This window comes from Antedon bifida, chromosome 7 (assembly GCF_963402885.1).
Source record: "Antedon bifida chromosome 7, ecAntBifi1.1, whole genome shotgun sequence".
Lineage (NCBI taxonomy): Eukaryota > Metazoa > Echinodermata > Crinoidea > Comatulida > Antedonidae > Antedon > Antedon bifida.
Window position 1 is genome coordinate 18214411 of NC_136232.1, and position 22811 is coordinate 18237221.

Genomic DNA, 22811 nt, shown 5'->3' on the forward strand with positions numbered 1-22811 from the left:
TTAAGTTTACTTCATTATTTAATTATTTATGAAGTTTTTAATTTCGAAAAAGACGTTTACTTAGATTGTTATCATCGTGTTATAATAGAACAAACCAGTAAGTCAAGCAATAATTACAAACAAAAACAACACGACGTACGTACGTACCACCTAGACAACTCATTGGCAACTGACAACAAAATGTCGATGATGGAACAGTCACACAAACAACGAGAAGTTCAAGTACTGGTTGTTGGACTTCTCGCAGATAAAACATTTCATAAGTCAAAGAATTGTGCTGAAGTAAGACATTCTTTATATAGGCCTAGGTTACATTACAGTAAGAAAACTATATTTTAGTAACTAACTAAGCTAGGCCGTGGGCCTATTAAGGATCAAAACACTAGCAAGCAGGGTTTATGGGCATGCTATTGCATGCATGCATGATATTTAGTCTCTGATTAATTGCACAATGGCTGTGTGTGACAGTGGCTGTGTTTGTGTGGTCTAGGCTAGTACGTAGTAGGTATCAAGCAACCAAAGCCTTTTATTTTTGCAGTGGCTGCATCTAAATATGAAAATAATAATCTCTTTTTCAACTGTTATTAATTGAACTTTTGTTAAATAATTAAATTTTGTTTCATGTTGCAGGATTTACTAAACAAATTCCCAGAACATTTTCTTACACCAGAAGTTATTGGTTTATTAGAGTTTGAATGGGAAATGTATTTGGAAGAAAAACGCAAAGAATTGAAAGGAGAGATGTGGGCATTCAAAGACAAGACAGTAGCATTTGTCAATGGACATGTGATTGGTAATATTTTTTTTTAATCTGTTCACATTAACTTGTGAGGTTTTTATGGATTTATTTAAAGATGTATTGTCCCCCAAAAAACATGAAAAATAAAGATCAGACTTTGAATAGATTTTTTTGTAGTTTTAATATTAAAAGTAATCACTTCCATAGAAACAAAAACGGAAAAAATAATGTTTTCACTTATAAAATGACAAAATAAATAGTTAAATTCAACCAAAAACCCATTAGCTGACAGCCAATTTGACTATTATTTGCTTTAAATTACAGTTTTTAAATAAATACATTTTCTTTTCGATCAAATTTTTGGTCAAAGTGAATAACTATAGGTGTAATAAAAATTTGATGAATTATTTTTTCAGGGAGACAATATCTTTAAATCTACTTTTTACGAATATAGATTTCACGTCGTAGCACTGAAAACTTGCTTCATACATATATGCCGACATCTGAAGTTAACAAAAATGGGAGGTGGTTGTTTTTTAGCTCAACACGCCCTCTCTATCATTGAGCCAGGAAAGACGAGGAGAGTGCAGTGTGATAAGCCTAAATCAATCGTTTTCCGTTTAGAAAAAAATCCATAATTTATGACTGAAGATGGTTTAAATGTCGTAAATTTACTTGTATTTACTTATATTACATAGCCTATGTAAATACGTGAACGTGATTGGTTGAAACTACATCACATGACTACCGCTGCGAGGATCGTAAATCGTATATCCTCGAGAACGATGATATTGACTGAGTAATTTTCGCGTAATTATCGTGTCCCCATTAAACATATAAAATCCAGCAAATTCTCGAGTACGATGATATTGACTGTGTAATTTTCGTGTGGCAACACTCGCGTTTGCCGATAAATAAACAAAAGTCATCTAGTGTGTCTTGAACTTGCGATGAAATTGTCACTCCATCACAAGACAACGCTTCAACCGCTGCGCCACGGAACGTGCTTGAAGAAATGAATCAACTAAACTATTTAAAAAATTAAACTATGCATACATAGCGCCCTCATTTGTTATTAGTCCTCCCTAGATGTGATGAAAGACCGTTTGTGATTGGTTAATACTCACAGTAGTAACCAGTACGCGCACGACGCACTGAACATCCGGTGATTCGGCTCGGAGAAGACGAATTATTATTTATTCGGCCTACCTGATAATAATATTATTATTATTATTAATGTAGGCTTATTGATGGAAATTCTTCTATTATTATTTAAACGACCTAGGCTAGTGAATATTTTATTGCCAAGGAATCATTAATTAGTAATTATCTGTATATTTTTCTTCGCAAGGTAAGGTGTCTGGGCAGCTTGTTTACATACAATACAAAAAGGAGGCCTAGCCTAGCTACCCGACCCAGCAGATATTCTACTTGTTGTTGGCTATGTAATATAACAGATATCGCCTTTTTTATCGGTAAAATATAAGATTTGACAACCCCTTGGGAATGATAATTTGTTCGATGGAATATATTTCCCTTAGCGCTCCGCGCTTCGGGAAATATATTCCATCGAACAAAATATCATTCCCTCGGGGATGTCAAATCTTATATTTAACCTCTAAACAGGCAATATCTGTATAATATATGCCAGCAACAATACCAAATTCAATTTTCGTAATCCGGGAGAAAATTAGAAAACCGGTGTTAGGTGGGAGACAAGTCTAAATGTGCGAGTGTTGGCGCACTACAAGCATTTGTTCACAGTGTTTTTTTTATCCAGGCCTATCAATTCTATTCCAAATAAAAATTAATTCCACTTCGCGTATTTGTTTAGGTCTGCCCCAGTCAACCCCCCAATCAAATGGACATGTAGAAAGGAAAGGTCAATTCAATTACGATAGTATTATATTATTATCTTGTTTATTTCAGGTGGACCAGTTGAGTTTTTAAAGTGGGCAATGGAGAATTGGGAGTATCGAGATTTCCGACCTGAACCTTTATATTCAGCTCTTGCAGAGGAAGCTTACAAACAGTATCTAATAAAAACAGGAGTAAGTACAAACTCAAACTGTAAACCTGACTCTGTGACATACATTATTTACCTAAATAGTATTACTTGTTTTACAGCCTAATAGTCAACTTATTTTCCTTTGGATTTAACTTGGTATGTCCTGAGGTTTTTAAATTTATTTATAACAAAAAAAATAGTAATATATAAACACAACAGGCAAAGAACATTAATTCTAAACCGCCCGGTAATGTACTGAAAATTTTAATTAATTATTTGGAACAATAAGATGAGGAAGTCTGTGAGAATGAATATATAAACATCACAGGCATAGAATAATATATAATATTTAAAACATTCATTATTGGTCTTCCATGGAAACTGACATCAACTACACCAGCATTCTTCCTGGCCTCTTCCAATATATTTGCCAAGGTAGCTAAAGTATAAAAAAATGGATTTCATCTTTTAAGTTTACCAAGTCCGTCTGAATCCTACTTGGCCATTATCGTTTGTGGTACTATTAGCTGCAGCATTGGTGTGCCATATTGTGGCAAGTTTTTGTGGTATAGATTAGAAGTGTGATGCTTCAATGTACATTTTCATTTCATTATTTATTCGGTCTATTTTAGTATACATAACAACAACAAAACTGAAATTGGGGAGACCAGGGTCAACGTAAGTGAACTTAATCACTGTAGCTGACCCAGTTGACATATGTTATTGTATCATCATACACACAGCATTTATTATCAGAATGTATTCAAATAACAATAATTACTATATAATTGATAGTAGCATTATTCAGCCTTTTTCATTTTGCAGCACACCTTTGTTTTCTTTGATATTTCAATTGGTGGCAAACCAGAAGGAAAGTTACTTTTTGAGGTAATCATTTATTTATTCTTTTTATTTCAAATGCTATTTTTAATTGTATCTGTGTAAACATTGTCAACACAGATTGTCATTCTAGCTTTGGATGGTTTATTCTTCCGAAACATTTTTTTTCTATGGCTGTAATGTAAACTACTCAAAGCGTACCTGTTTGTTTGTTTAACTCATAATGGAGCAACATGGCCAAGACAAATAAAAGGCAGGCCAGACTGCGTCTGTTTTTCATTTGTGTAGGCACCATTGCCAACTGAAACTAGACACATTGCCACTACTGTAGCTGTTGTAGAATTTTCGGCCTTTGTGTATTAATCATTATTTTGATATATGAGTCCATATTAATTCCAATTCCAGAAAGTTTACAACAGATAACATATTTATTAGGTTAGTATGCATTATCATGCAATATAACCTTTTTGATAATCTATCTGCACCAAAGTGATTATCATGTAACAATGGTGGTTTATGACATATACGCAAAGGGATCTTTGATCGGGTTGTTTTATTCAAATGTATATGGCTCGATGCAGTGATACCGGCTATTGTATTTGCATACCAAGATCCTATCTTTTATATATTATAAATAATTAAAGATTCTGATCCATAATTCGTCATAATAGTGACTTATTCAATTTTGGCATTGTAGTTAATTTTTTGGATAGTAGATTTGTATTATATTTAACTAAATATTAATTAGTATTTTTGTTTATAATTATTATACCTACTGTATGTTTGCAATCAGCTTTTCACTGACAAGTGTCCTAAAACTTGCGAGAATTTCCGTGCATTGTGCACTGGAGAAAATGGAACAAAGAAGGGGGAGGTACTGATGCCATATCACTACAAGAATAGCATCATCCATCGTGTTGTACCAAATGGATGGATTCAGGGAGGAGGTAAGTTGTATTCTTTGATGTCACAATTCAATCTTCCACAAATCTGGTAACATTCACAAATGTGTGAAAACAAAAAGTGATTTTTTCCCAAAAATGTCTGCTGTTTAAATTTTCATTCTTATTTTAAACTTTTAACCAGTTGTAACAAGTTCCATGCACACATGGCGAACCTTGAAAAATAGTGTTGTACAGTTGTGATTAGAAAGATGTGATTAGAAAGTCAAAACATCTTGGAACAACAAAAATATGGTAGTAACGTTTATAATAGTTTTGGTAGCCTGATAGCAGATTGTGATAATGTCAATGTTTTATTATTTAAACATTGAAATTCATTTCAGATATTCTGCAAGGAGTGGGCACTGGTGGAGAATCTATATATGGAGAATTTTTTGCAGGTACAGTAATGTAATAGATCACCATAGACCACCATACCAGAACTTCTAAGTCTGCAACCTCTTACAGCAGTCCACAATGTTATTGTGCCAGGCTGCGATATTTTTTATTTTTCAACATCTCAGGGAGAAATCATGAACAATGCCTGAGATTATTTCCTAAATAGCCTACCTACTTCCTAAATATACTAGTAACCTAAAAAGAAACATTGAAGATTTCGATGGGATTCGAACCAAGACCTTCAGCTCCACACCTCCAGACAATGCATCATACAAGCTGGCTTGATACAACCTATTCAATATATCTCCATGCTGATATAGCACACTCTATAATGTCCTAATTTATCACATAATTTATCTCATGTATTATAAATAATTTATTCCGAGATGTTGAGAAATAAAAATGTTGCTGCCAGGCTAACGCAGATTGTAGTACACATAATAGTACAATACATGATTATAGGCCTACAACCATGGTAATTAAGACAGCTGTTTGAACAGATAAAGATATTTTTTGTTTACTTTATTATTTCATACTGTAGATGAAAACTTTTCTGTTTCACATTCAAGTCGTGGAATACTGGGAATGGCAAACCAAGGCAGACATACTAATGGTTCACAGTTTTATGTGACACTAAGGCCAGCAGCCTGGATGGATCACAAATATGTGGCATTTGGGTATGTATTGAACTACATTTGACTTACAAATAAACATAACTTACAAGGAAACATAACTTTTTTTTCGTAACCCATTAATACCACAGAGGTCTCAACTTGCTGAAATTAATTTCAGTAGTCTTGATAACAAATTTCTGTAGTAAATAGACAATTGCAATAGTTCAAGCAGTCAATCTGCATGTGCACACATGTAAACATGTGCATTTTCTGATTTGACAGTTTTGTATTAGCTTGAAGCGTCATGAAACCAAAAATCACGCTGTGTTATTACACATTTAATTAACATTACATCTATTAGTCTAGGACCTGGGTCAGATTTGTATGCATTTAATTTAGGAGAGAATATGTCAACTGTTATAGGATAATTTGACCCCAACGAACAACATGGAATGTGTGCCAAATTCGCTATCCGGGACGAACATGCCCAAAATCGGGGTCAAAGGTTAAAAATGTGTGGTTCTTATATCTCGACAACCACTTGTCGTACAGATTTGCTTTTGGTGTCAAATTGTTCAGAATATACATATTTATATTCGGTCTAACACAACTTTTAGCGAAAAAATGACTGAAAATGCTTTTAATGACATTTGACCCAAAAATGACCAAAAAACACATTTTCAGGTTAAATTATTCTTTAAAATGCCAATGGACAAACTGTATGGTATCAAATGAAAGCATACACAATATGCTACCAATTGCTACCCAACTTGTATTGAACATTTTTAATTATGAAGCTAATTGTATGGAAAATGTGCATATTTTGATTATTTTTATACAAAAAATGAATATTTGGTAGCGTAATTGTTATGTTTATTTATATAATATTAAATAATTTAAGTGTTTGGAAAAACTATTTGGTATCAAATGAAAGCCCATAAAATATTCTATCCATTGATACCCAACTTGTATTAAAAGTCTGTAATTATGATGCTAATTTTGTTAAAAATGTGCATATTTTATTATTTTTTTACTAAAATGGGTATATTAAATAGTGTAAATTTATTTTGGTTTATTTATAATATTAAATAAATCAAGAGTTCTTTTGGTATCAAATTGTTTAGAATATACATATTTATATTTGGTCTAACACAACTTTTAGCGAAAAAATTATCGGAAATGCTTTTACTGACCTTTGACCTAAAAATGACAACCAAAAAAACATTTTCGGGTTAAATTATTTTTTAAAATGCCAATGGACAAACTGTATGGTATCAAATGAAAGCATACACAATATGCTACCCATTGCTACCCAACTTGTATTGAACATTTTTAATTATGAATCCAATTGTATGGAAAATGTGCATATTTTGATTATTTTTATACAAAAAATGAATATTTGGTAGCGTAATTGATAATTATGTTTATTTATATAATATTAAATAATTTAAGTGTTTGGAAAAACTATTTGGTATCAAATGAAAGCCCATAAAATATTCTATCCATTGCTACCCAACTTGTATTAAAAATCTGTAATTATGATGCTAATTTTGTTAAAAATGTACATATTTTATTATTTTTTTACAAAAATGAGTATATTAAATAGTGTAAATTTATTTTGGTTTATTTATAATAAATTTACCAAGCATTTTGAACCAATTTTTACTGTTTTATCACTTTTAGATATTAATTATGTTGTATTTTTTTATATCTAGGCTGAGGATAGTTAAGATCAAATAATCCTATAACAGTTGAGATATTCTCCCCTAAATTAGATGCCAACAAATCTGACCCAGGTCCTAGACTATATGACAAATATTATTCATATTAGATGTTACTTTGTCCAATTATTACATTTTAAATCAATAAAATATGCACATTTTTCAAACACTTAAATTATTTAAAATTATATAAATAAACATAACAATTACGCTACCAAATATTCATTTTTTGTAAAATATGCACATTTTCCATACAATTGGATTCATAATTAAAAATGTTCAATACAAGTTGGGTAGCAATGGGTAGCATATTGTGTATGCTTTCATTTGATACCATACAGTTTGTCCATTGGCATTTTAAAGAATAATTTAATCGAAAATGTGTTTTTTGGTCATTTTTGGGTCAAAGGTCAGTAAAAGCATTTCCGGTCATTTTTTCGCTAAAAGTTGTGTTAGACCAAATATAAATATGTATATTCTAAACAATTTGATACCAAAAGAACTCTTGATTTATTTAATATTATAAATAAACCAAAATAACTATACACTATTTAATATACCCATTTTAGTAAAAAAATAATAAAATATGCACATTTTTAACAAAATTAGCATCATAATTACAGACTTTTAATACAAGTTGGGTAGCAATGGATAGAATATTTTATGGGCTTTCATTTGATACCAAATAGTTTTTTCAAACACTAAAATTATTTAATATTATATAAATAAACATAACAATTACGCTACCAAATATTCATTTTTTGTATAAAAATAATCAAAATATGCACATTTTCCATACAATTAGCTTCATAATTAAAAATTTTCAATACAAGTTGGGTAGCAATGGGTAGCATATTGTGTATGCTTTCATTTGATACCATACAGTTTGTCCATTGGCATTTTAAAGAATAATTTAACCTGAAAATGTGTTTTTTGGTCATTTTTGGGTCAAAGGTCAGTAAAAGCATTTCCGGTCATTTTTTCGCTAAAAGTTGTGTTAGACCGAATATAAATATGTATATTTTGAACAATTTGACATCAAAAGCAAATCTGTACGACAAGCGGTTGTCGAGATATAAGAACCACACATTTTTAACCTTTGACCCCGATTTTGGGCATGTTCGTCCCGGATAGCGAATTTGGCACACATTCCATGTTGTTCGTTGGGGTCAAATTGTCCTATAACAGTTGAGATATTCTCTCCTAAATTAAATGCATACAAATCTGACCCAGGTCCTAGACTATATAGAAAAACAAACTGACATCGTAATAAAATGTTTCTTGCACTAATAGTAGTTGTAAAATGTAACATAAACAATGACAAAGTTCAGGATGTAAAGAATTATTGATATTTTGGTATTGGCAGTTCAATATTGCATCATTTCCTGTGAAATGAAAGGGCTTCAAAAGTAATGATGGATTTTGTAAGACTGCCTCAACAGAACTCCTACTTAAAAATAAATGAATTCTTTTTTCGTTGATAGGAGGGTTATTGAAGGAACAGACCTGTTAGAAAAGTTAGAGACACAAGAAACATACAATGAACGACCAAAGACAGAGTGTCAAATTGCAGACTGTGGTGTTCTAGATGTCACTCAAGTTTCATAAAACAAGTTTTAACAAATTATAACTATATCAATTAAATGTGTTAACAATTAAATACATTATTTTTCTTTATATATTTCTATATATATATATATTTCTTTTTTTATAATTGAAATGAATATTGAGATTTTGTTTTTTTTTGTTTTGAACAGTTTTATTTTATATTTCTATTGACCAACTATAGAGTAGACAAGTGGTTGAAATATAAGACTAAAACGAACCTACTAAAACAAGTACTAGGCATATTTGTATCTTTTGCAGTAGACTAGTATCATTTTAGTGCAACCACATATACGGTAGTTGATTTTCTATTCTCTTTTGTACAATTTACCAACATTGCAAAATGTTTTATTTTGAAAATTTTGGATTCTAGAACTTGCACTATCTTTTTGAGATTAGTTTAGTTTTAATTTCAAAAACATTGTCTTCAAATAGGATTCTATAGAATGTATTATAACACACCTGATTGTATTCTTGCCATTTGATTGGTTAATTATGCATCACATGTCATTTGGAATTAGTCCTACCAGGGAAAAAGTGATACCTAATTGTGATAATTAACATGCTCTAATGCATGTTGAGCTTTTTGTAAACATTTTCGCCATGTTGCGAAGTTGGACTGATCGCGTTGGGAAATCAACTTGTTGTACATGAACTTGTTGTATCTATAACTGTTTTACCCCACTACCTTTTTTAATGGCCTAGCTGCCCGGCCTAGCATTTGTCAATGATTTACGCTTGATAAATTGAATAAAAGTAGGTGTGTTATAAAAATAATTAATGTTTTTGTATTCGTGGAATGGAGTGAATATTTCATTCGAAGAAAAAATGACTACTTTATTTTCAAACTCATGACATATTCTCACCATCCAACTCATAAAGATTAATTATTTGTATACTAAAATCCTGGCAATGTAGTTATCAATTACGTTGTAAAACTTTAATGTTATATAATCATATTTTACTGATCTCTTACTAATATTCTGGTGAAAATGTACAGGTTACCAACATTGCATTAATAACACTTTCAAATACTCTTATATTCTACAGAATTCATACTTATTTAATTATTACAACTATACTGTACACTTACAATAATTGTGAAAACTTGTAAGTTGTAAAAGTACTTAATGAAAAGTAGAATAATTATATTATTCAGAGGGTAATCATTTGATAATTAGTATTATAATAAATGAGTATGTATATATTTTTGTTGTTTTAAGTATTGTATATTTTATGTATTGGAAATTTGAAATAAAGCATGCATTGGAATCTGACAATATAGGGTGTTTTTTTTTGGTTTTTTTTCATGTCTTTTGATGCTTAGTAATACATTTATAGTAAAAGATGTTACAGATTTCACACACACAAAATTATGTAGTAACTTCTTTTCTATTTTCCCCACTACATAGCATATGGGGCATAAAAATATAAGGATATGTTATGTAGAAAACTCTAGCAATTTTATCAAAATTATTATTATGTTTGGTTGTCTTTCTTTTTAGTAGATAGTATTATTAGTTTTAAGGGTTTTTCTTCTCTATTGTACCTATAAGAAGAAACATGTTAACTACTGATTATGCATCATATCATTATAAATTGTTCAAACATACACCAGTTTTATTAAAGAGTGTTGCTCTAATTAAATCCTATTTTATTGATAAATATACAGTAATTAGCTTCAGTAGTGCACCTCGGTTATACTGTAGGTATATTAAGTATGAACTTTCATATTTCTGCTTAACAATAAAACTTAATGCTGATAGTCCGCTCTTTCGCTCAACACACACTTGCTCTACATACAGCCCTTTAGTATACTGTACCCTGTTTCTTTAATACTATGGTCAAGCAACACCCCCCATTTAGGTCCCAAAGCTGATTTATTGGTAGTTTACACTACATTCTTGCAATCTTTACATTTACCAAATATTTTCTCCCAACCATGGCCTACTTTAAACACAAACAACTTTATTTGATTCATATCATTTTTATTCAGTAAATGTTATTACACATCAATGTATTTTTTGAAAATGACAATTAAATTAAATCATCTTTTGATACAAACATCATTTTGGTGCTATGTTATGTTCACACTGATGGCATTAATGTAGAGCTAGAATAACTAATACACCGATTTAAACCGTATGAGCACAACATAAGGAAGGTCAGGCATCGATTTTAGAGTGAGTGAGCAAGTAACCACTAGCGTTAAAAAATTGACACAAACTCATGGTATCTCATTGAGTTCATCTTCCTCTTAGCTTACATAGATCCAGATCACAGGGAGTAGCCACAATAACATAAACCAGTGGTAGGTTAACACCTACATACCATATTGGCATCAGTCTGAACATAGCCCAAGTGTGTAATCATGGATTTTTTCCTCCATGGTGTAATTAAACTGTGTAAAGCTCTGTCTACACTATCAAACTAAACTAGTTTGACAAAAAATGTGATGTGCCCATATATGGTATTGATATGATGTCATCATGTCTATTATATGGTCCCATCACATTTTTTTGTCATATACAGTAAATTTTGATAGTGTAGGCAGCACTTTAGATGAAAACTTACAGAGGATCTTCATTTAATTAGTTAATGGTACAGTTAACCCATTGTTTTCTTTACATTTGCTTTACTTAGCATAGTCAAAATCCTTAAACATGTTGTCAATCAATAACTTTTTTCAGATTTTATTGTAAAGCGAGGTGCATGCTTGGGGTATTAGTTGCTACTAACAAGCAACTTTCCTGATAATTTTATGTAGGGTTACTTCCTCAAATAATAAACCTTAAAGCTTGGTTCTCACTTGGAAGCAATTGCAAGGATGTAAACGATGGATCATCCAAACTGTTGCTTATGATTGGTTAACTCACTTGCGTTGTGCCTTAAGCCGTTAGTTTTGCGTCCAAGTGGGAACACACATTTAAACAACATATTTTGTATAGTTCTTCATAGTCATGTTCAAATTTGCTACTAAAGTACTGTATTAAATATTACATTATTTGGTTACTATTACATTTATATTAGGCAAATATAATATTTCACCTGCCTATAATGTGTTAGCAATCCAAATGAAAGTACATGTAAACATTTGATATAAACATTTTAATGATCTTGGTTCTAAACATGTTTGGCATTCTTTGGAATGCTATGGGCTGATGCTAACATATCAGTGAATTACAGCACTATATGAAAAGGATCAAAACTAGGTTTCAACATTTTTTCTTACAAGTTACAAAACATGTTATAATATAATGCCAGGTAGTTGCACTTTGCAGACACACTAAAAAGACAAAAATGTGAAAACTATTCTATGGTGGCTTTAATATATTTTTCTACACATAATAATTTCCTTACTATTACTAACCTAAATCATTAACACAAAATCACATCATGGTAATTATCGCAAAATTCATTTTCAGTAATAAGGGAAAAATAAAAAATAATTTCAGTTTTGGTGCATTTAAATCAGTTGGTAGAGAAATATTGTCAGAGAGCAGAAAATAAAGTACTGGGTAGTAGGCCACAGAATACTGGAAGAAAAAATGGTACTTTCAACCTATAAATACATCATGCTAGGTTATTCAAGCAGGTAAATGATTATAAAATAAATCTCGCAATTATACTGGTAGCGCCATTTACTTGCCAATAATTAATGATAATGCCATCGAGAGAGCGGTTACTGTAGATGTATTAAAATGCTGTACATGGAAATTAACGATATCTTCATTATAGAGTAGACAGTAAGAATTATAAAAAATAGCAAATATGTTACAATGAAATCATTTAGACAACATCCAATATGATACATGCACTTTGTGGTACCAAAGTTGGTTATATCTAATATAGATTACAATCGAGAGCAATTCCAGTATGTATTTTATCTGTTTAATTATTACCAGTGTACATTTGTAAGGAATTGTTTTATTTATACATGATAGAAGGAAAATGAAACATTGAAAGGGTTATCACATGGTTAAAACATTAATGACATAAATATCGTACAGAATTATAATCAATCATCTTGGATCTAAATTAAAGAAAACATTAAGTCAAAAACAAAGTGCATTCATTAATCTATGAACCCAATAAACATAAATCTAAATTCTACAATATAGCTAATACATTTTGCTTAATAACAATATTATAATAAAAATATATGCTTAATTGGAATAAAACTGATTAAAAGTACATTTAAGAATAGTCTACATAATAGTAATGAATATTGATAATGAATGGTTAACATTAGGTATAATTTCTATCTGTACAAATAGGTGATTGGTTGTTTAGTTTGGAAACCTGCAGTGTTTATTTCACGTATTAGTGACTTTTCCTGGAGTGTAATCTTTGTTTATAACGGGATCTTGGAGAAACATGTGTAGGCAGCGTTCAGTTTGAGCTAGGGGATGTCCAGACACTCTGTAAAAAAGAAAGCATGAACTTTAGATACAATTAGCACATTTGAACAGACACATTTGCAAAAAGCCATTCACATTATATATTATAGGGAGATTTTGATTTGCGACAACTGATGACCTATCTAGGTCAGGTCAATCGATGTATCGACCTAGAAACCATCAAAATTGTGTGGAGCGAGGAAACATGCCGCAATATTCCTGTATGCGCAAAATAAATTAACATGACTTAGTTTGGTCGTCGGAAATCGAAATCTCCGTATTATATAACTGAGGAAACTTAAATTAGGCCTTCTATGGACCCACATCAGCCGAAAAAGAGCAGCACCTACCCAGTCTAGATCATGTATTGGGAAAGATTAGGGTTAGGCACCAGCAACAAAGGTTAAAAATGTGCTTTTTACCGGTTTATAAATGCTTCTAATCCTTGCCGCCTCTCCTCAATGAAGTCATCTTCAAATATACCATCATCTGATCGGAACGGCATTTGTTTTCTCCATGCTTTCCCTGGTAAAGGTGGAACAACAATCTACAAAATAAAAGTATAAAGTATGAGCAGCTACAAACAGTTGTGGGAGAATACACAGTAGTAATCATGCAAAAATAAAAACATTATTTTGGTGTGGTAGATAGTTTTTTGTCAAATACAGTATCTGAAAATCATTATTAGGAAAGGTGGTGTAAAAACAATATCATATGTTACACTGTATTTAGCAATTTTCCTATGATACTAGACAATTTATTATTTATAAAACATTGGCTAGACGTACGAGGACAACTGTATTATTCATAGGAAATAATTACTTGGTAAATTTATTTGATTATAAAATACATTTGCAGCCAAAAACTGAATTGCTGCATTTTTGTTTACAGTAAAATTACAATTATTAATCAAATTAAAATATAAAAACTACATCAAAAAGGTAAAAAAATATAATTATAAAAATCTTCATTGAGCAAATATAAAATATATGCATATAAAATGACATCAACAAAGGTGAAAATATAAAATAAAAAACATTGATCATAGACAATTCTTAATAAGGCAGGGAAAATGGTGTAAAAACAATCATATATCACACTGTATTTAGTAATTTGCCTAGGATACTACACAATTTATAGACATTGCCTAGACGCACAAGGACTATTGGCTTTGAACAATAGATAAATTAAATTTACAATTTAATCATTTAATGAAATTCTTACTTTGCTATCTCGTTCAAGTTCGTTTCGTAGCCATTCAAAATCACTATATCTTCGCCTTACAGAAGATTCTTTCAACTTAAAGATTGGTAAATTGGACTATAAAAAAAGAAAAAATAAGCAAAAGTTACTTAAAAGTTATATCATTTGAATCCTATGCAGAGTTACCCTTAAAGAGAAATAAAAAGGCAAAGACTATTACTTGTATATGCTGCCTCCTCTCATAGGTTTTACGTATCATATTTATCAGCCACACTTTGAATAAATGTCCCCATAGAACATCAACTGGAATAAACACCCCAAGGCCTGTATTTTTTACCTCAAATAAACGCCCTGCCACATGCATATACACACACACAATATTGTATTACAGTATAACACATTTACTTCCATGATCTACTATTACCTAAGCATTTTGAATATTTAACTGTATTTTATATGTACAGTAGGTACAGTATTATTCTATATTTACCCAAAAAAATAAACACCCCGGGACGTTTATTCAAATAAATACAGTATATTTTTATGGATTATAACAATGTATCATAAGTAAAGGATTGTTGATAAAGAAATGTCAAAGAAGAATGCTGTACTAATCATGTCACCTCCATTAGGTCAAGAGAAGATAGACTCAAAATATAAAGAACTTGGTTAAAAAAACAGTGTATAACTCAAACAGGGTGTGGTTAATGAGAAAATCATCTGGACCACCTTTTATATATATTTTTTTACCTTTTTAGCTAAAATGTATTTTTTATCTTTTATTACTGTGCAAATTATTAAATAATTGGTAAATAACCATGTACTTGAAAATATACAATCTAGATAGGGCCTAGGCATATACATCTTTATTTATCTGCTAAAATGTATTCCATTTTTTAAAAAAATTTTTAATTAATCAATGTTACCCAAAACACAATTCACTCACAGGTGGTTAAATAAAAAGTCACAACATTAATATAAAGGTGGCTAAAAACAGAAATAAAATACAGATAGGGGTAACCATTAGTTTTGCGTTACACACTTACTAAAAAAAGGTTCCTTAATTTTTTTGGGAATGTAGGCCTAGCCTAGCGTACTGTATTATTAACCTGCCCCGCCCCTATTCCAAAACCAACTCCATCAGGCAGTAATGAGACAGTAATGTGTGTCCATTTTCCAACCCACTAATCCTTAGTTAGTTTCAATTCTCATTTGTGGTCAAAACATGTGAAGAATGGATGTGTTTGAATTGATTGTATTGCATAAAAAGTGAAACTAAAAATAAATGTTAAACCACTTAAGATAAGTAAAGTAGGGTATATTGTAGAATATACCCGCTATACACAAACACGTGCAATTTCTAGGTTGCAACAACAACCTGAAGAACGTCTATAAATTATACTGGGTAGGCTAGTGCTAGTCTCTCTGTAGGCCCTATTTCTGGGCGTTTCGATCATCACAAGACCTGCTTGTGTGTGTGTTTGAACATGCTTCGCCTGGATGGACTGTGTGCTACACACCGCGAATACGAACCGGTTCTCCAAAATACCTACCCTCATTCGAACTTCATAATCAGTATATCGGTTTTTTGCAAATCCATGCGTTTCTGGATTGACAATATCTATCTCTAGAAAATTCGCTGGTGCTGCATAAGCATCGTCTAATGTTTGTTTTTTGACATTTAGTCGCTTTGTACCAGTTTCTCTTGTTTCGTCGTCGGCCATTTTGTTAACTTTTTTCAATTCCGTATTTTTCCGGTGCCGGTGGTGGCGCGGTCCGCGCGCGATCCTCGGCCGACGAAAAAATTATATGAAATTTGGCGATTTTTTTGGAGACTGTAGGTGGCGCTCTAACCATTTTTCTGGCTCCATCCATCCCGTCTCCTCGATCTACCTCCGGCCGTACACGTACGTATCGCGCGAGGAGCCGGTGACCTACCTCCTCTATAGCTCAGTCAGGCGCTTCCGTTGCTGGTTGTGGCTGTGTTGTCAAGACGAAAGAGAATTTTTCCCGAAAAATCATCCTCTTCGTACATTCAGGATGTCTGTTTTCATAAAGAAATTTGGGACAAAGTCCAAGTTTTTTGTAAGTAAAATGTTTTTCGGAAATATCGATCGGAATTGCTTGTCCAACATATCAACAAACACTTTTTGTTTAAGAAAATGCTTCACTAAGCCTAGGCCTAGGCCCTAGGCCTAGCTAGTAGGCTAGGGCCTAGGTAGGCGTAGGCCAGCTGCTAATAAAAATACAAGAAATCAGTGGAACAGTCATATAGGCGGGTGCTGGTCAACCTGTACCCAAACAACCCATGGCCATACCCCGTTCACAAATAATTGATTGGTCAACCCCGTACCTACCCACTTTTTGTCTAAAATAACCCGTACCCAAACCAACCCATACCCACGTGCAAACTCGTACCTAATTATTTGGCTTATGCACTTGTCAATTGTATGACCCACTAGGCCTAGCCTATATGACCCCCGGGAGAGGGGGAACAAAATTTAGCATATTTTCACCATTTTGTTAACTTATTCGTGCATAGCCTGTCACTTTTGACGTGCTCGTATAACGCAATTTCGAGTTGAAAAGTGAATCAAATATGATGATATTATTAAAGAAAGGTTGTAAAACAGATATCTCACTTTTTATCATAATTTACCATAAAACGTACATTTAAGACAAGAAATGCCTTGGTTTAATGTTTTTAAAGTAATATATATGTATTATTTTTACAAAACGTCACAAATTGTAAGGTAGGGGTCTTTAATTTTGAAAAATGATTTATGCATATTGCAACAATTTGACCTACTGTATATGCTGGCTTAAATTACCTGTTATTATCTGTTATTTGAACACCTTATAACATATCTAGATAGAAGAAAGAAACAATGAAACCAATTGATTTATTATTAATATGTATTTATTGATACAAAATTCCTAATTAAAATAACAGGGAGGGTTATTATTTGTTATAGCACAGAGTAACATTAGCTATGTGTCGTTCATACACCAATGGTGCTCAAGAGGCCAGATTTACCACCCAAGAATGCAAACTCCATAAACTTGAGTCAGGACCATCCTCCGAAGTCACTCTGAACCGAGATGATGCTTTGGATATCTATCGTAAAATGCAAGTTATTCGTCGAATGGAAACGGCCGCAAGTAATCTGTACAAGTCTAAGGAAATTCGTGGATTTTTACATCTTTATTCAGGACAGGTACAGTAGTATATTAAGTCAAAAATAAGAGTAAAGTTTAAAACATTTCAAACATTAAAAGTCACTCCAATTGAACTTCATTAGTACCCATCAATCAGTAACAAAAAATTGTTTGATATGGGACATTTTTCAAAAAGTTTGAAACATAATGATAATGTTCAATATTCAATAAAAATACCATTAGTGTTTGTAATATTGATTTCTCTCTCAATAAGATTCCTCTCTTTTTAATATCTTGTTCGTAACAGGAGGCTTGTGCTGTTGGAATGAAAGCATCTATGACAGATGATGATCACATCATTACAGCATATCGTTGTCATGGTTGGACCTACTTGATGGGCGTCAGTGTTCATCAAATTCTTGCAGAGCTTACAGGTAATTTAGTATCTTCAACTTTATGTTTCATGCGCTTGTTAAGACATTTGACTTTACAGTGGGATGTTTGAGCATCAGGTGTTTTATGGCATTGCTATCAAAAAGGAAGGGGAAAACCCCATCTAGCAGTATTTGCACCAGTGTTGTGTTTATCATTCAATTTCTTTCTGGCTGTCTTTATTATTTTATGTATCTCCATTAATTTCGTTTAATTTATTTTGCCATAGTATAAATATATAATTAAAAAAAAGCATAGAGTGGAATTATAACTCAAACTGTAGTTTATATCATTTATAATAAATAGTATCAATGGTACAGTACAATATTTAAATAAAAATTAAATCAAATAAACTCCTTGCTGCGTTTATTTCCTCGAATAAACGCCTCGCATATATACACAATATTGTATTGCCAATTACAATTTTTACTGTATTTTATCACTTCTTGATATTAATTGTGTTGTATTGTTTCATAACGCCTCCTTCCAATAAACGCGGAGGGGCATTTATTCAAATAAATACAGTATGTAATATTCTGTATCAGAAAAAATATAATTATAAATTTCTTGTATTTTTTGTTGTGTAGGTCGATCAACTGGTATTCAAAGGGGGAAAGGTGGTTCTATGCATATGTACACAAAAAATTTCTATGGAGGAAATGGTATTGTCGGAGCTCAGGTGAGTCATGCTAGCTGTAATGTTATTTTAAAGTCAAACCATAAAAATATGACTACACAATGATATAAGAAATCACAAAAGCAAGTTCTAACAATGCCAGTTATTAAGAGCATAGATTTTGTTTTTTGTTATTCAAATTTACAGACATAGTGAAGAAATACAAACCTTGTGATTTATAATCTGAATATATGTAATCATACACCCTTATTTTTCCAAAATGTCAAACCCAGGCCCCCTGTTTTTCACTCATTTATTTATAGGTACCGCTTGGAGCAGGAGTTGCCCTGGCTCAAAAGTACAACAACACAAAAAATGTTTGTGTAGCATTGTATGGAGATGGGGCTGCAAATCAAGGCCAGATTTTTGAAGCGTACAATATATCCAAGCTGTGGGACTTGCCATGTATCTTTGTCTGTGAAAACAACAAGTTTGGTATGGGAACTGCAGTGGATAGGGCTTCTGCGTCTACTGACTATTATTCTAGAGGCGATTATGTTCCTGGTCTCTGGGTGAGTTTACCTGCACAGTACATCAAGCTAGGTTCCCACCTACTACTGCATACTTGAAGATGATTTTCCTACTAATTACTGTATAATGTACATGTACAGCTTAACATCACATCCTAGGGTTGAGGGAATAAAAGTAAAGCATATTTATAGGGATATGAATAACATGGGCTAGACAATGTGTATAAGAAGTCATTTGGTATCTGTAAAATGGTGGGTTTTCCTGTTGCAGGTTGATGGCATGGATGTTTTAGCAGTCAGGGAAGCAATGAGATGGGCAACTGAATATTGTAGAGCAGGCAAGGTAATATTACTTATTTATAATGAAAGGTGTCAACGTATTGAAATGTAATTTTTTTTAATGTATTTCCCCCCGAAAAACATGACAAACAATTTTAAAAATTATTTTTTGCTTTAAATTACAGTTTTTTTCAGGTAAATAATTGTTTTTTTAATACAATTTTTGGTAAAAGTGAATAACTATTATGTGACATTAAATGGAATATTAAAAAAAGAAATTCAGGGGGACCTTGACAATATATCTTTCATAGTTTTATCTGACCTATTTTGTTTCCAATGGTCTTTCTAATTTAATTAGTAGTTTTCTAGGCCAGGATTTGATCTGTTAGATCAACCAACTAAAGTGCTTCAAATGCAAGTTTTCTTATAGGAGAGTTGTTCATACTTTTCAATGGTTGTTTAGTCAAGTTATTTGGTGATATAATTTCCTTACTAATTTTGGAATCAAATACAAACCGTGTATAATTATTTTTAAATACAGGGTCCATTAGTTATGGAAGTTGAAACGTACCGTTACTATGGTCACAGTATGAGTGACCCGGGAACAAGTTATCGTACTAGGGATGAAATTCAGGAAATTCGTCAACAAAGAGATCCAATCACAAATTTCAAGGAGAGAATTACATCGAATGACCTTGTTACAGCTGAAGAGCTCAAGGTGAGGAATGTTTTATTTACTACATCTATGTTGTTCTTAAGCACTTATTCCAAAAAGTACTGAAGTAATCAAACACCTATGGAAACATAATTCAGCTATTAATCAGCGTCTTTTGACCTTTCCTTTTGTACACCTGGGTGGAGAGAGGCAAACATAAGTTAAGTGTCGGATTCAAACTCACCATCAGTAGTCCAACACTTGGCGCCACACACCTTCATTATTTATTATATGGCCCATTTCTGGTGAATTTCTAGCAAGAGAATACCGATTTAGGATTATTTTAACAGTATTTTCTTGACAACAGAAATTGGTTCTTTATAAAAAGAACTGATTTTAAAAATTGGTTCCAGTCTTGATTTTCAAGTATCAGTTTAAAAAAATGCTTGTTGTCATTAATCTGGATCACTGTATTTATTTTCATTTCAAAAACCTAAAGTTAAATATTTTTATAATTAATTATTTATAAAAAGTTTTTATATACGTTCTGTTTTCATTTCAGAAAATTGATTTGGAGGTCAGAGGTGAAGTGGATGATGCCGTAAAGAAAGCAAAGACTGACCCAGAACTGGATGTACCCGAGACGTTTCACGATATTAGCTATAAATCACCGAGCACTGTACGAGGCTGTGATGCCTTTTCCTTCCATCAATCTCGTTAATTTTAAAACAGATGTAGTTTAAACAAATTATATAAATAGTATTATTTCTTATTTTTAACACTGGTTTTCTACTAGAACGCGCATGAATACATTTTTGCACAGCTCTTAAAGAATATTAATTTATTACTTATCAATAGTACACAAACATACTTATTATCATACGTATACAAATAATGAATGTTTATGAGGTGAATGGTGAGAATATTTCATGAGTTGAAAGATTGACTGTTCTATTCAACAAGGCGGAGTCAAGTTCAATAGTGTTTTCAGATTTCAGATCTTGAAACTGGACAGACTAGTGGTGCATTTGACTGTTATGAGTAAGCTGTACCATACACTTGGAATCTAACCCCACTGATTTTTAGCCCAACACCCTGGATGATCTACAAGATCAGAAAGTAAGCAGAATCACTGACATTCAGAATCTCAATGGCAAACAGCGCCAGTTTGTGCCCTAATCTGTAACGGGCAGCTAGTAAAAATGCATCAAAACTGTAGTGCTTTTTTCTCTTTTTTGACTTGTGTCCTTAGCTTGACTCTTCTATTATGTTTGTATCCACTCAGATTTATAAATGCGTACCATATTCACACAGAAAAAATAATTACCTAGACAATTTTAAGGCTAGAAATGTCTACTATACTGCATGTTTCCTTATTGACTTATTGTCATAAACATGAAAGATGAAGATTAATAAAATCTTCCTTTAAATTGACCATTTTACAGTTAATCACTTAAATAAAAAGATAAAATAAATGGTTAAAGTTTAACCAAAATCCTGTTGTCTTAGAGACAATTCGCTAATTTTTTTTCAGGCCAATATGTATAGTTTTGATCAAACTATTCTATTCTAAACAAATATATTAGTGTGTCTTTGAATAATTACTATACATGCTTTGTATTTATTTATTTTTCCATGCCAATTATTGTTTATTTTTTTCCACGGAGAGTTGTTCAATAAAGAATAAGTTGAATAAAATGTTTGCAATGTTTAAAGTCAACACTCAGATTTTGTGTAGTTTTGTTGTTGGATCTCCACAAGACTCGTTTCCATTTTGAATCTTTATGACTAGATATACGGAGGAGAGCAGGAACACTAGTTAATCATACCCAGTACCATTGCACACCTACACATATCAATAACGTAAAACAAGGTGACCAAAACTATTTATTGTATAGTTGTAATACAAGGTGATCTACAACTCTTATAAAAACTGGGAACCCTTGAACTAGTATAGCCCAAATAGGACCTACCGTATGTCTGGTTTTCCTGAAAGTGTTTGGTTTTCAGAATACAATTTACATAATGATTCATATCTTTTATAAAGTATGAACTACTACTTTGTAGTAAGTATATTTGTACTAAATCTTTTTATTACCAAACTCAAAGGGGAATTACCTATTTTGTACAGGAAAGTTATTGATTTCCTATTTAGACAAATCCCCACAAATAAACCAGTAACGTCAGGGAAAGTGTAAAGAAAAATATTTTATTATTATTATTGTCATTTTGTGGATTAAAAATACTTTTTTTGAAAGAAAAACCTTAAATTCAAAAGGCAGTTTTGAGGCCAATGTTTTAGTGGTCACATTTAAACTTGTCTCTAAAAATCATTGAAATGTGCCCAGATAATAGTAGTAGTGGAGCTGTTATAATATTATTAATAATAAAATATTTTTGCAACGGAAAGAAAAACTCGTTCACCAGAAAGGTGTTCTTCCACGAGGCTGTATTGTAATATAAATTAAAATCAAGGTTAAAAAAAAAAATCAAAAATTTAAAGTTAGTAAATTAGACAAACAGCAACAACACAAGGACACATTTTTGTTATTAAATTATACATTGTCTTTAAAGATTTTAAGGTTATTTGAATTTTTCAGATTATTGTTTAGGTATTCCACAGCTGAGCGCCACGATATGTTGCTTGGGAGCCGGGGCTCAATCCTGACC

At 31.9% G+C, this 22811-nt stretch overlaps 3 protein-coding genes across 4 annotated transcripts; 2 read left to right on the forward strand and 1 right to left on the reverse strand.

Moving 5' to 3' along the window:
• Positions 1-147: 147 nt before the first annotated feature.
• On the forward strand, positions 148-10132 carry LOC144849259 (peptidyl-prolyl cis-trans isomerase 7-like). 2 transcript variants are annotated; one of them, XM_078706334.1, is made up of 8 exons: positions 148-282; positions 631-793; positions 2669-2790; positions 3573-3635; positions 4381-4534; positions 4873-4929; positions 5469-5604; positions 8747-10131. In XM_078706334.1, the coding sequence occupies exons 1-8, from the start codon at positions 181-183 to the stop codon at positions 8868-8870; spliced, it is 921 nt and encodes a 306-aa protein (XP_078562460.1). In that variant the 5' UTR covers positions 148-180; the 3' UTR covers positions 8871-10131. The 2 variants fall into 2 exon arrangements, with proteins under 2 accessions (XP_078562460.1, XP_078562461.1); XM_078706335.1 differs by lacking the exon at positions 3573-3635 and having other exon boundaries at positions 8747-10132.
• Positions 10133-12174: 2042 nt separating this feature from the next.
• LOC144848648 (sorting nexin-12-like) lies at positions 12175-16237 on the reverse strand. Its single transcript, XM_078705484.1, has 4 exons — positions 16024-16237; positions 14492-14587; positions 13690-13814; positions 12175-13289 (listed from the first exon to the last, which is right to left on the reverse strand). The coding sequence occupies exons 1-4, from the start codon at positions 16192-16194 to the stop codon at positions 13184-13186; spliced, it is 498 nt and encodes a 165-aa protein (XP_078561610.1). The 5' UTR covers positions 16195-16237; the 3' UTR covers positions 12175-13183.
• Positions 16238-16390: 153 nt separating this feature from the next.
• Positions 16391-21260, forward strand: LOC144848628 (putative pyruvate dehydrogenase E1 component subunit alpha, mitochondrial). The gene is made up of 8 exons (XM_078705445.1): positions 16391-16555; positions 17446-17688; positions 17937-18063; positions 18649-18740; positions 19001-19249; positions 19479-19550; positions 20028-20204; positions 20704-21260. The coding sequence occupies exons 1-8, from the start codon at positions 16511-16513 to the stop codon at positions 20860-20862; spliced, it is 1164 nt and encodes a 387-aa protein (XP_078561571.1). The 5' UTR covers positions 16391-16510; the 3' UTR covers positions 20863-21260.
• The last annotated feature ends 1551 nt before the right edge of the window (positions 21261-22811 follow it).